This window comes from Mastacembelus armatus, chromosome 11, assembly GCF_900324485.2.
Source record: "Mastacembelus armatus chromosome 11, fMasArm1.2, whole genome shotgun sequence".
NCBI lineage: Eukaryota > Metazoa > Chordata > Actinopteri > Synbranchiformes > Mastacembelidae > Mastacembelus > Mastacembelus armatus.
Window position 1 is genome coordinate 17,270,704 of NC_046643.1, and position 14,497 is coordinate 17,285,200.

Below are 14,497 nucleotides of genomic sequence, written 5' to 3' on the forward strand. Positions count from 1 at the left end.
ATAAATTACAACAATTCCTTCCAATCTTTGCAGGCGCCAGTTGCTCAGAAGTCTGTATCGGTTGAAACCAGAAGTAAACTACAACCAGAAAGTCAGGCCAGCAATGATTCAGACAAGGACCTGGTTTCTAAAACAGAACCAAGACGGGTCAAAATATTTGATGGGGGGTATGATTCCAAATAAAGATTTAATGAATTCATTTTATATTATAATGTAATTCAAAATCTTATTTGTGCGTTCTCATCTCATGTGCCTCTTACATTACAACCCAATAGATACAAATCCAATGAAGAGTATGTTTACGTACGTGGGCGTGGACGTGGTAAATACATCTGTGAGGAGTGTGGGATCCGCTGTAAGAAGCCCAGCATGCTGCGCAAACACATCCGGACCCACTCTGATGTCCGGCCATACCACTGTGTCCACTGCAACTTCTCCTTCAAAACAAAAGGTTAGAGATCAGCAGTTAAGCAGTATTAACACCCCCATGTCTTCTGTACATATGTCATAATACAATAGTAATGCTTTATCAGTGCGGTAATTTTCCATCAGCCACTGACAGAAAAAAAAATTCAATTTACTGATTACTTTTCTTCCTTTAAGCAGAGCAGAGTTTTTCCCACTAATTGATTATACAAATCAAATCATACCAAAATCAAATTCCAATTTTTTCTTCAACAACCTCAATATATTGCAAGGTACATGGCTCAAAATTACTGAATACATATACAGTATACAATAAAGAAAGTACTACTGTTTTTTTTTTTTATTTTAATAGATTTGAACTGCAAACTGCAAAATGTTTACTTGGTCCTTTTAGAAGCTATGAAATTAAAGATTTCTTTCACCATCTCTTAAACCAAGACAGTATGATTCACCATTCTTTATCGAACTTGCCTTCCCACGCGACACTGCAGAACAGTACTTGGTGTCAGCAACCCACGTTCATTTAAAAAATGTCTTTATCAGTTACTCACCCTTTACATACAGCTTGCCCAAACACCACATTCTCTTACATAAACTCTTTGTGTTATTGTTCAAACTCTACCCACATGTAAGACCTTACTGTTTTTTTGTTTTGTTTTGTTTTTTTTTTTGCAGGAAATCTCACCAAGCACATGAAATCCAAGGCGCACAGTAAAAAATGCATGGAGATGGGGGTGCCTGAGGGTCTCTTTGAGGATCATGATGCAGAGGACTCTGGTACAGTGCTTCACTGCTCAACCTTTGCACAGAGGGAAACACAAAAAAATAACTGTGTGGTTCAAAGCCTTAGCTTTTCATATTCAATTTTTGTCTAAATTCAGGAGTTTGTTTGGAATATATTGTTACATATGTAAACAATGCTCTGTTGCTATGTGTGATCAATAACTTTGCCATGGTCTAATTAGAAATTCTAAATGCAGCTTCTTCCTCTGTTAACTGAAAGCTCATGTGGGTGGCATGCACAGCGTTTAGAAAGAGGAAATTGCTGTGTCTAATTTTAGAGAAAAAAAAAAAGAGAAGCGGTCTGAAAGCATTCTTTGGTTGCAGTTTCTAAGTGCATGTTTGTTTTATCTTCTCTGCCTATGCTGGAACTCTGGAGCATATGGTGGTCTAGGTTGTAAAACTGCTACTCCAGAAGCATAAACCTTAAATTCTTAATTGTTAAAGCTCTAAAGAAGAGCTTTAATGAATGAAGGGGTTGCATACTACTGAGGAGCCTCTGATTTTCATTCAAACACTGACTCATGTTCTGCAGAATATCAAGAATAGAATTCCTTCTAACATATTCCCTCATCTACAGGAGACCGCAGTCAGGTGAGCAGTGCTGATCGTCAAGATTCAGATGGTGATGACTCAGATGGCCCTGATGATGAGGAAAATGATGACAATGAGGAGGAAGAGGAGGACAGCCAGGCAGAGTCTGGCCTGTCTACCAATCCTTCTGTCTCTGCCAGCCCACAGCATATCTCTTTAAAAGAAGCTGAAGTCCCTCCTAGCGCCCTCCTAGCCCAGATGTCAATCAGCTCAGTCTCCCTCCCTCTCTCCCACCATCCAGCTCCTGATTCCTACACATCAGACTCAGAATCTGTCCCCATGATGAGCCCAGTGTCCCTGAGTAAGCAGATATCCATCTCTGGATCATTCTGCAGTCAAATGCCCCTCCCTCACTCTCCTCCACCTGTTGCCACCACATCAGATTCCCATACCTCAGACACAGAGTCAGTGCACATGATGAGCCCAGTGTCACCATGCAGGCAGATGTCCATCGACTACCCTGACTTTGATGTGCCCCCTAGCCCCCCAGTGCCAGGCAAAGGCTCCAAGCTAGGCCAGGTGAGACGCATGTATTCTCATTGTGTGTCTCCCCACCCCTCCCTGTCTGCCTCCCTTCTTTCCTATCCATACCCATACTTTGAATCCTGCATGCAAGGCACTTCCACAAAGCTCCTGTGAATGCCCTAAAACAAGGTGAATAGTCATATTATATTTGCTTAGACTTGGTGGATTGATCTGAATACCACTTCACCTTAACCTATTTTCCTCTAAGACTGCCACAATTCAAGAAAAAAGACTGAATATTGAATTTCTCTCTTGTCATAGGACACACACTCTTCTACTCCTGCTCTGGCGACCAGTGAATCAGGCATACCGGTGGACCGAAGCACTCAGACTTCCTCCTATGCTTCTCAAAGCCCCACACACTTTCCCCTACATGGCCTATCCCAAACATCAGGCAGAGAGAATCAGACCCACCTGTTCAGCCACCTGCCCCTGCACTCCCAGCAGCCTTCTCGCTCTTCTTACAGCATGGTCCCAGTTGGGGGTATCCAGCTGGTGCCTGCTGGTCTGGCAGCTTATTCTACGTTTGTACCAATCCAGGCTGGCCCTGTCCAGCTAACCATCCCAGCAGTGAGTGTCATTCACAGAAACACGAGCCCATTACCAGCTCCAAACACTCCACCACAACCAGAGGGCTTGCAGACCCAGCCACTTGTGGTCCAGGAACCAATCAGTAATGTTGTTCCCTGCTTCCCCATAGGGCAGGTCACTGGTCTGCAGGCTCAAACAATACAGCCAGTGGGTCTGGAGACACTTAATCTCATGGGGCTGGCCAACACAGGCCTGGCATCCACCCAGCTGCTGCCCCAGCAAGGGCTTGCCCTCAATGCCACCCTCGGGCTGCAAGTTTTAGCAGCCAACCCCACCTCTCAAAGCAGCACCGACCCCCAGACACATGTCCCAGGTCTGCAGATAGTTAACATTGCTCTGCCAGCTATTATTCCTTCTCTCAGTCCTCTCACCGCACTTAGTCCTCTCCCTGGATCCTCTGACAGGCAGAGCAGCTCTGAAGCTCTGGGCGGACAGGCATCTGAAAATGAAAATGGGCTTGGTTTTTCACAGGGCTGCGTACCAGTTTCCCCACCAACCCCTTTAAAGGTCTGCAGCTCTCAAGAACTGACCTCAGGCAGTGGTGCAGAACCCACACGGACTGTTGAGAGGGAAAGGGATAAATCCCCACAGCAACATCCATCACCAGCTCCTGAGAGCCAAACAGCCAGTGCTAAGGAGTCACCAGCTGAGGGAGCTAGTGATCCTGCACTGCCAAGACCACCGCCAGTGACCAGCTGGCAGAAGGTAATTGATGACTACAATGAGGTATCCAGTGATGATGAAGACAGACTGGTCATTGCCACCTGAAAACCCCAATGGAACGCTCTTCCTGTTCTCTTTTTGTAATTCTTGTCACTTTGTAAGACTGAAAACACTTTCTGGGGTTTGTTTCTTTGCAAATCACCATTCAAAGCACAGATGTTGACATTCATCTTGTATGTGCAATCACATAATGATTATAATGATGACCAATCATTTTATTTTTACTTTTTTGTCTGCTTCCTGACAATTTCTTTTTTGTACATGTTGTATAGACAATTGTGCCTTTTATGGAGTTTCCTTGTTTAGAACCTGTACATAATTCCTTATAAATCAATAGTTGCTTGTGTTAATTAGAAGTAAAGAGATGCATAACAATGGAGGACATCAGTCTTATTTTGGAGGAGTTGTCATTCGTAAATTTATGGAATTATAAATGTTGTACTGGTATATGTACATTTCTATGGATTACAGGGCAATGTTTCTGTGTACAGATGTTGTTTTCAACTATTTATTATAATCCATCTACTGCCCATTACGATTCATAAGTCCATAGGTATGTGCATTATGGTAGCTATACATTGCTGTATCAATATTCTTAACTGTATCAGTAAAAATTTGTTTACATTAAATTGGTGTCACTGTATTTTGTCAGTTAAACACTAGAAATAAATACTACATATTCTGAGGTGGGAAAGATCACAAATTGCATCTACTCATTCGTTTGCTAATGTTCACACAATTAGAAACAAATAGGCCCATATAACTATTTTAACCACAGTGAGTATTAAAGGTGACTGGTGTGAAATTTGTTCTAATTAGCATATTTTTAGAATCTACTTTCCTCTTAATTTTAATATTGTAGGTAGCAAATTTTTCTTTTGACAGAATTAGACTTGCAATGATCTAGTTGACATTTGAGAGGTTATGATTAGATAAAGGACAATTTGAATAATGAAGTTTTTCCACACTGAAACTGAAAATAGATTAAAGTTTTGGACTATTTGACCAAGACATTTGAAAACCGTTACGGGCATTTTTTTTTTATAATTTGCTAATATTTTACAAACCAGAAAACGAATTTGTTAAATGAGAAACTATTTAGTAAATGAATCAATAATAAACATAACTGTTAGTTATAGACCTGACAAGAGTTGCAAATACAAAAGTCAAGAATTTAGACCACAATAAGTTTTGAAGTACAGTAAGTGATTCTGTATGGCAAGTCAATTATAGCTAATTAAATTAATATCACATAGAAAATAGGTACGTCATTAATGGTCAGTATGTCCAAACAACCAGAGCTGAGTGTAGAAAAATACAATTAAGTAGATGTAGATGGTCCAGTTCTTATAATAAATGGTCACTTGTGGGATTATGTCAATTGGTAGGACTTCAGCTCCTTTACTATTACTATGATTATATAATGTCTGCTTTTGCCGTGCTATCCTCCTTTTGATGGAGTATTTTATACAGTCAAACAATTCAATCTCATCCAACATCTCACTTGGGCGACATTAACTATACAGTGAAGATAATTTAAATTCAATTCTCAGGAGACAATCTTCTGATCCTCTAATCATCACAATTATACTATGTAATTAAAAATCACCATTTGTCCATCACACAAGTGGCACTTAATTAACATGTTGTTTTCTTTTACACCTACAAGAAACAGTAAAGAGCTCTCAAAGGACCAGGGCCAAATATAGCAAACAGGCCTCAACAAGGGAAACTTCTTTCTCATCTCAAGAGGCTTTACAATGATTGTTCCACCCCATTCAGAAGGTGACTCATCCATTTACAGTACAGACTGCATCATCCTGCTCCCTCCTCTCCCAGGCCTGACCAGAGCCTGAAGGGAAAGCAATAGCAAAGCAAACAGAGACCCCTAGAGGTCAATTTGTGCTAATGCAGAAAAGACAAATTCAGGTTGATAACAGCAAGTGTCCACAGGATTAATTCAAGTATGTTCAGCACAAATATCAACTTTTACACTATGTAACAGTAACTGCATGGTGTCACTAGTTAAACATGAATTTAAAACAGAGAGGTGTCACTAACACTGTCACTTGACTCTTCCTGTCCTGAAAGATCAACAGCCACATATACAGTACAGTTCTCCTGCAAGGAGCAGAAACTGTTCCCCCTGCCAGTGGAAACTCTTTACACCAGGCTCTGATTAGGGGCCTCAGAACTACAGCATGTCAGGATCCTTCATCTAAGACTTTTCCACTTTGAGCATGCATGCACACACAAACAAGGTCAATTTTCCACCACTGTTGACATCCCAGACTGTCTCTCTATACGTGACTTGGGAAAAAGAAGTAGCCCTTGGTTTCCACTGTTTATTACAACTGATAGTGAACAGAAAGCAACTCCTTTAGAGCCAGTTGGTACTTTTGCTATTCATTCATACTATAATAAAACACTCCAGCTGCAAAGAGGGTCACAACCATCTTACATTTATTTCAAGGAGATGATGTAAAACTGAACCCCAAAGATACTACATTTGGATTTTAAATAGACATTTCTATTTCAGGCTAACTTCATGATCTGTTAATCATCATACATCTCATACTTCTCACGTATTTGTTGAAACCTTTTGCTAATGTTCTTTGCTCAGAAAAGACAAAGATATCTGCACTGGTTATGTAATGCTGGGTGTATTACTCAGTTTTAGCTCAATACAACAGCATCCTTAGAACTAGAACTATGAATTATTAAACAATTACACAAAATGAGAGTCACATCAGCTGTAAAGCAATTAAAAAAAAGAGCTTTCAAGGAAAAGGACACCATCCCTATTGTCACAAATGGAGGACAAAAGACGAGTTATGTTATGGGGTTGCTTGCTGTGTCTGGTACAGGATGGCTTTGTACAATGAAATCAAAAGATTATCAAGACATTCTAGAGCGAACATAATGCCCAGTGTCAGAGAGCACTGTCAAAGATGCAGGTCATGGCTCCTCTAAGAGGATAACAACCAACCACATACATCTAAATGCACCAAGAATGGATGACCCTGAACGCCTAATATTAATCCCATTTAACATCTATATAGAGACAGAACTCACAGTTGGGAGAAGCCCCCATCAAACCTGAAAGAACTGGAGCCATTCCCTCAAGAAGGGTGGCAACAACCAGCTGAGACTGGTACAAGTCTCATTAGGAGCCACAAAACACATTTAATTTCATTGATTGCCTAGTAATGGTTTGAAACAAAACTTTAGGTTATGGGTCCCATTTGGTCAAATAATATGCAATAGAGAAGAGTGGTTTACTTTTTCAGTTTCAAATTATTTCAGAGGAAAAAGTTTGTTTTTTTTAAAAGATGCATGCATGTATATACACAGGCATCACATTATTTATGTATAAACTTCAGGGATTAATTAAGTTTATCTCATTTCAATAAGGCATAAAACTGCTGCTCTGGAAAAGGGTGGAATATCTAGAAGTACTTTCCTTGTGATTACACAGTTAAAATTTATTGTATTTTTCCACATTTTATTCTACATGTACATGGGTCTCTGCTGTAAAACAAAGGTTTCCTGCCTTATACTTATGTAACTGGAATGCTTTAAAGGTGCAGTTTTATCATTTGGGAGTAATAAAATTACTCTATCAACCCATCCAATTTGGACTTTTTAAAACTCATCACTATTTAGGGAACAATACAATACTACACCTCTTCTTCACAACATGCTCAATTTCAAATCCTTAAATATCCCAGTAATATTTCTGCATGTAAACTCACCATGACTGTAAAATCCTGCCGTTTGACTGCCATCTGCTGTATGATATGTGCAACCCACAAACAAAAAATCCTGCCTAAGAATGACACAAGGTGTATGCAATCACTCGGCGTCTCTCACATCTCATCTCAACTCTGAAACAAGGTATCTCGAAGTCGTCAACTTGGCCTGTACTACTGCTTATCAGGGACCGACTTTTCACAAATACCATTGTCTGGGTACAAGTCAAAGGACAAAACTGTATGGGCGCTGCGGGAGGAGGAGGGGAGGTGAGAAGCACTTGTATAAAGTCAAAGGCTGCACATGTGGGACCACATTGACAAAGAGACTGCAGACTGACGCTTCTACGCTCCTGAGGACGATCACTTAACATTTTGCGAAGGAGGGATATACTGGATATTATTTTTCCACTTCTGGAGGATTATTAATTATTACCTTGAGCAATGTTTTGTCTTAGAAGAGTCTGGAAAATGGATTTATACATTTTGATTTCCGTGTTATCAGTTATGTACTCCTGGATTTTGTGCACAGGTAACTTTTTGCATAGGAGCAATTAAACACATTAAGAATAAATCCTAGCTTTGGGTTAAATATAGACGTAATGACTTATTTAAAAAAGATAGGTTAACGGCTGGTATGCAGTGTTTTGATAACTTTGATTTAATTACAGCCCTGTCTGCTGCAGAGACACCCACTGCCTTCACCGTCACCCAGGGGCGCCATGTGCGGACCAAACGTTGCTCTTGTGCCACTTTCCTGGACAAGGAGTGCGTCTACTTCTGCCACCTGGACATCATTTGGGTCAACACACCTGAGTAAGGACTGAATTAAGATATTAACAGTGACTTCTTCCAGCAGCTACTGGAAAGAGTTACGACTAAATTTAGGCAGTAAAAAAAAAATTAATTCATTAACTCATCGGTTACTAAATGACAAAGTAAGGTTAAGCTAGCGTGAACGGTGGGGGTGTAACTTTCACTGCCTGAAAGAAAAAAATACAATTCCTTATATATTATTACCTTAATGTTGGATAGATTTTAGTTTTTAAAGTGAAAGAGGCTAATTTAAACATGTTTATCCGTCTTAAACGACACTTTTCAACAACTGTTGTTACTTATTTTTGCGTTAAATTTACGTTAACCGTTTCTAACTGTCACCGTTCCATCCAGGCGCGTGGTCTCCTACGGACTGGGCAACGCTCCCAGGACGAGGCGCGCGGTCGCGGACTCCATGGCAACCAGGAGCGGACCTCGCTGTCGGTGTCTCCGTGAAAACGACAACACCTGCAGGAACTTCTGCCGCCCTGAAAACTACCGCAGGTATGTTTTTTTTTTATCCAGCCATTAACAATAACAGGACAAAACATTTACCGTATTTACTTTCAGCGATAAATCGCCCGAGTCTCTCGTTTTTTGTCCTTGTTTTCATCGCATGCGAGAACAAGTTTCGATTCTTAAATGGATCTAAATGCGTCGAAACTGCGGGGTGAATACCTGAAAGGTAATCCTACTCCCATCTTGTCCGTTCTCACTTACAGGTATGAGACATCGCCAGGCTCTGCCGAGGGCGATGGTTGCGCTGAGACACAGTGTAAACACAAGCTGGCAGCGGAAAGCGACAGGATTAAAAGGTAAAGCAGACCGCTCACAAAGAGCCTGAATACCTCAAAATCTATTTGCAGAATAAATGGACATAGTAATTATACCCGCACGCAACACTGAGGTCTTTTGTGGAACAAAACATCCCAGGGCACATCCTTCTGCATGCAAAAATATGAGTGTGTCTGGGATATAAAAAAAAAAACAATCAGCAGGTGTTTTAGAGGCTGAAATTTAGATTTTAACCCTCAAGCAAGAAATTCCTTATAAATTATAAGGACTGAGCACCACTATGAATTCCATAAAAGCCTCTAAGATGAGTTTTCCTAAAGTGTGCAACATCACTTTGCCTCACTTCACTATGAGGGTCATATGGGTAACTGAGATCCCCTTTAACACAGCTGCACTCATGTACCATCATGTTTCAAATTCAAAACTCTCAGGGTTTGCGGCGCCACACGTCTGCACTTTGACACATTAATAATTGGAAGCATAAACTTCATTTTTCATACTGCTCTAAAGAGTGTTCTCTATGACACATAGTGGTGTGAAAATGAGTGACTGACAGCTTAAACCCACATAGATATAAGTTTACCTTTTACTCTACCTGGGAGATTGATGGTTCAGATATCTGACTGCTTTCTGACTTTTGTCAACAGGGTGAAGGCCAGCAACAAGAAACTGGTGCCACCTCTAGTGCTCAAAGCAGCACTGAAAACCCGCCTGCTGCTTAAGAACTGGAGGGTGAGACAGCACCACCGGACGAGAGCATGGGGGGGCGAGAGCACGGCCTCCTAAAGACGAGATAACCTTGGCACCTTGTCATACAGGGGGGAAATGGTTTATAACCATCGGTCCTTCTTTGGAGCCATCTACCAGTGGGGGGCCCTGTGCAGCAGGCCCTCAGGAAGGCACTGGAGAGCAAACACAGGGCCAGCAAACTAACTCCATGTTGACTCAATGTCTGCATCAAAGCAGAGAGTTTACAACTCAACTTGGATGCACTTCATCACACAGATGAACAAGGACAGAGACAATACTGGGAGTTCAGATGAAAGGACATAAGCTAAACAGAGGACTTGGCTCTGGTCTGCAAAGTCAAGAACATTCACTGATCTTTTCAGACTGAGTCACTCCTTTAGTTAAAAAACACCATGCAGCATTTCAAAAACTTGATTGTACTAAAAGGAATTCATAGAAATTCTTCAGAAAATAAAAACCACTGCCATATATGGAAGAGGCAGTTCTACTTATATTTCAGCCCTATTATTCTCTCACACAGTTGCAAAACAGACTGTCATTGCTTATACAGAAGGGATTGCATGGCCTGTGTCATTGGCTTTGACACATTTTTACACTGACTGAAACTAACTGCTGCATTTTGATCTCCTATATGTCAGGACACAGGTCATAGTTATGCAGAACAGTATCTGTTGGGAGCTTTTTATTATTGTTTTTTTCTTTTATCATAATTTATGATTTCACTAAATATGTTATATATATATATATATATATTATTCCTATGTTTTGTTTATTTATTCTTTTTACACAATATAACTCAATGGCCATATTGGTCCGTCATGTTTGGTTTGTCATTTCTATGAAATGTTTAGTCACCAAGGTGCCAAACTGTGGCCAAAATAATACATTTTATAAATCTATTTAAAACTAATAAATCCGCTTCTTGTTTCATATAGTGTGCTGTATTCTGTGTGCAATCATTCAGAGGTGGAAACAGATGACTGATGAAATGTAGTGTCTCACCACCTCAAGTGGGAGAAAATTACAAGAGACAACAAACCAAAACATACACATTTTCTAGGAACATTCAGATTTTGTAAGTCAGAGGCTTCCAAAAGCAGTCTGCACTCAGAGGGTCTAAAGTTGGTAAATGAAATACAAAAAGCAAAAGTGAAAGAAAAAGAAGTGAAACCAAGTCTTAAAGACAGGGATGTAGACAAAGACAGATTCAGATGTGCTAACAGAAAGTGTTGATGTGGAAGACAAGGCAAAGAGCAAGAAAACCTTGCTAAGCCTTCCCTTTCATCTCTGTGCCAAACCAGTGTATATATACTGCAATTTCTGAATCGGCTCAATGTGGATTTAAGGTTTCTTTCAAACAGTTTTGATTTCAAAGACACATCCAACTGTGTTTGTTTTCAGCCCTATAATGATTGTCTTTGCTTTAAAATACTTAAAGATTGTCTATCGCTTTTCAGCTTCTGAGTTTTGCTGACACGTGACTTAGCTGAATTCAACAAAGCCTGAATCAGGCTTATGTTTTTTTCTTAACTACTTGTCCTGGCCTCTCCACACTCCCTCTGATGATTATTGCAGGTAAAGGTCATTATTTACAGCTGGTGTCCCTTTACCACCCAGCTTTAAAAGTTCTTGCAGCAGTTTTTCTCGCTAGATGAACCCAAACCTCTTCATGTGTTTGTGAATAGCTTTGAATGGCTCCTGCTGCTCATAAATCAAGTTCTCATCATTTCAGCAAATCACACATGAACATCATGTTTGTCGAAAGAAAACTCTGTATTAAAAACTAAAATTGGAAGAAATAAATCAGGCACATTTCTCAGATAAATCTGTTTTAAGCTAAGTTTGAGCCCAAAATGGAGCATTATCTTAAGATGAATGACATACAAGTTATTCTTGGGTTCAGTTCAAACGCTGGCATGTCTAAAACCTGCTCCTATCACTCATCATAGAGCTGCTTGAACTGGCAATGGAAAACAATCCGATGCAAATTGGCTGAGAAGTCTCATCTATCCAGCCCATTTAGCAAACAAATCTGTGGTGGATTCTGTGCCTCAGGCTTATTGTAAGAAACGCTGCCGTGTCGCCCTGCATGCAGAGTCCAATAATAGCAATACTGATGTCATATTTTCCAGACAGTCCTCCTTTTGTTTGCAAAACAATTAAGACATGTCTGCTGCAGGAGTGTCAGGACTGCAGATAGAGAATAAAGATAATAGTGAAAAAGGATAGATGACACATAGGAAAGCTAGGTTTAATCCTAAAATACAGGTGTACATTAATGTAGTCAGTCTACATAGCCAAACAAAGCTCCTGTCACTGGTGGAGGATATGCTGATATCTTGTTATTTTAAAGAGGAAAAGTCATGAAGTCCACAAAACCAACTGAGAGTGCTTAATACAACTATTTGTCCATACTATAGTAATTACAGATTATTCTACATACTGTTGCTAACATGCGCCAACAGCATGAAAGTGTGCTCAATTTCACAATATCTATAACCGTATGCACTAGGCAAAACTGCAGGAACACTGTTCTGAGCTGACACACTAGACTAAATACAGTCTGCACCGCATAACCATGACATCTATAAGTGCTTTTTCTTCCTTATGGTTTACAATTATCTCACATATATTTCTTTCTAAGGTTTATGAATGCGATTCATGACATTGTGATGCACAACATGTTCTAAACCAATTTTTTAGCAATGGAAGAAGCATTCAGTTATTTACTAGAGTAAAAATGGTAATACTACAGTGTAAAAACTACATTTAAGCCACAGTTTAACTCTGTCTTAATTAAACAGCTCTGTAATCTATGTGTCAGAGGTTAAACTGCCCTTTTGTTAAAATGTGCTATGCAAAATAAACCTGTTTGTGTAGTTCATGGCCGATCTATGACACAGGCAAACTAGGTGGCTCCACCGGGGCCCCTGCCATCCCACTGTATTCCTTGTTTATTCCATCCAACTTTGCTTAGTGCAGTCTGTGCACCAACTAGTTGTTTGTGGCACATAGGGACACATAAGGTATTTGACTGATAAGAAAAACAAAGGCAACAGACAAATTTGTTGTCCTGTGAGATTCCAAACAAAACTATCAATCAGGAGCATAGAAAACACAAAGGAAGAAAGGAAGAGAAGAACTCTCACAGTAGAGGTACGTATTGTTGACTGTGCATATACTTTTATTACAAAGTTCTGTGAGCTTGCTCATTTAGTTAGCAATCCATCTATCACCTGGTAATCCCATTAAAAACAGATCTTTACATTTACAGCAGTGTCCCCTAAGCAGGAGTCAGTCTGCCAAGAAGCTCTGATATGTGTCAGAGTCAGGGGCCCACCCTGACAGAGCTCAGCTCTGCCCTTCAGTACTGCAACACTGTTTCTCTAAACAGAGAGCGGATATGCACAATTTATTCATGTGGCACTGAAAAAGTAACCAGATCAATTAAAATCTTCTGTACCTACAATAGGAATACTTTCCTGCAGAGCACACAGGTGGCCCTTACAAACATAATTCAAGTCTATGCAGTGGAATTCAACTTAGGATGATTCCAGCACCATCAAAGCTGTTGCTCAGTTTTATTTTCAGGAAAAGCCCAAATATGAAGAATCATAATATTCATATTCAATATTTCCTGGCACATCAAACAGATTAATTCATGAGTATGATATCTTCAACCTCAAATGCATTAGAGCAGGAGAAGTAAAAGCGTTAGTAAAAAGCAATACTCGAATAAAGGACAAGATAGAGCTTGAGTATTGCTTGAGAGACAATTTCAACCACTGACAATATTAACAACCTCACTTGTACTGAAAATCCACATCCCTGCAGCCCTTTTAACAAGCCGACTCCATAACCGACCCTTTTATCTCATTACCTTAGTCAAAATGAATGCTGCATGTTTGCATTGTGACTTGACTCTTTCGCTCTGATCTTTGATCAGTCATTCAATCAATCATAGTCATTACATGTCCTCTATGTCATGTGTCAGCCACAGCTTTATTAACTGTTATTAGTTCTGCAGAAGCCTTGCTATAAAGGACATACCACTGTGTACCTGCACACTGAAGAGGTTAACAGCATACCAACAGGCCTGGACCCAACACAATGGTGCTTACCCTCTGAGCTATGCAGCTCTAGGCTAGGAACTCCCCTGAGACATTAGCTTTTGGCATAAGTCATTAGGCTATTGAATAGAGCAAGCCCTAAAATAATAGCCCATTACACAGCAAAGAATCTCCTGGACTCCACAGGAATTCTCCAGCTCAGGAGTTGAACAATAGGACTCTGTACAAGGAACATCTGGGCGGGGCGGACTGACCTCGACTGCTGACGTCTGGCCAACGCCCAACTCCACCTCCACACGCCCCTGTTTTCCAACTAACACTCCCAGCTGTGCCAAAGCATCTCACGAAACCCTGATGCAGCGGGGATTAATTACCCTGGCTGGAAAAGTCAGAGTCGCAGGATCTGGGTCCTGAGGAGTCAGTTGGACGACTGAATATCATGGTCAGGAGGGTTGGTGGAGGAGGTGCAATTTTAGTGTTTACTTTGCAAAAGAAAATGAGAATGTCAACCAGCGCCCTTGAGTGGTTTTCTTCTGTGGTTAAATTTGATTTGTCATCATATCTGGGCGAGCAGGGATGACATACTTCTCAGAGAGCTGAGTATGTGAATCTGTGCAGGTGTCTCTCAGCACTCTGTCTGACTCTAATCCCACTCTCAGTCCTACCCAGCCTGGC

General features: G+C 40.5%; 2 protein-coding genes across 5 annotated transcripts in view; both read left to right on the forward strand.

Moving 5' to 3' along the window:
* The window catches only part of hivep1 (HIVEP zinc finger 1), a 48,767-nt gene extending 44,499 nt beyond the window's left edge, over positions 1–4,268 (forward strand). For 3 of the 4 annotated variants that reach the window (XM_026300810.1, XM_026300809.1, XM_026300812.2), the window contains 5 exons: positions 34–167; positions 276–451; positions 1,102–1,203; positions 1,787–2,319; positions 2,587–3,684. In XM_026300810.1, the coding sequence (XP_026156595.1) occupies positions 34–167; positions 276–451; positions 1,102–1,203; positions 1,787–2,319; positions 2,587–3,684 (2,043 nt within the window). Of the gene's footprint in view, positions 1–33; positions 168–275; positions 452–1,101; positions 1,204–1,786; positions 2,320–2,586 lie in introns of all 4 variants that reach the window. The other variant, XM_026300811.1, reaches the window with a different exon arrangement.
* A 3,323-nt stretch (positions 4,269–7,591) lies between these two features.
* edn1 (endothelin 1) lies at positions 7,592–10,686 on the forward strand. The gene is made up of 5 exons (XM_026300813.2): positions 7,592–7,923; positions 8,063–8,207; positions 8,562–8,711; positions 8,930–9,022; positions 9,650–10,686. The coding sequence occupies exons 1-5, from the start codon at positions 7,836–7,838 to the stop codon at positions 9,786–9,788; spliced, it is 615 nt and encodes a 204-aa protein (XP_026156598.1). The 5' UTR covers positions 7,592–7,835; the 3' UTR covers positions 9,789–10,686.
* The last annotated feature ends 3,811 nt before the right edge of the window (positions 10,687–14,497 follow it).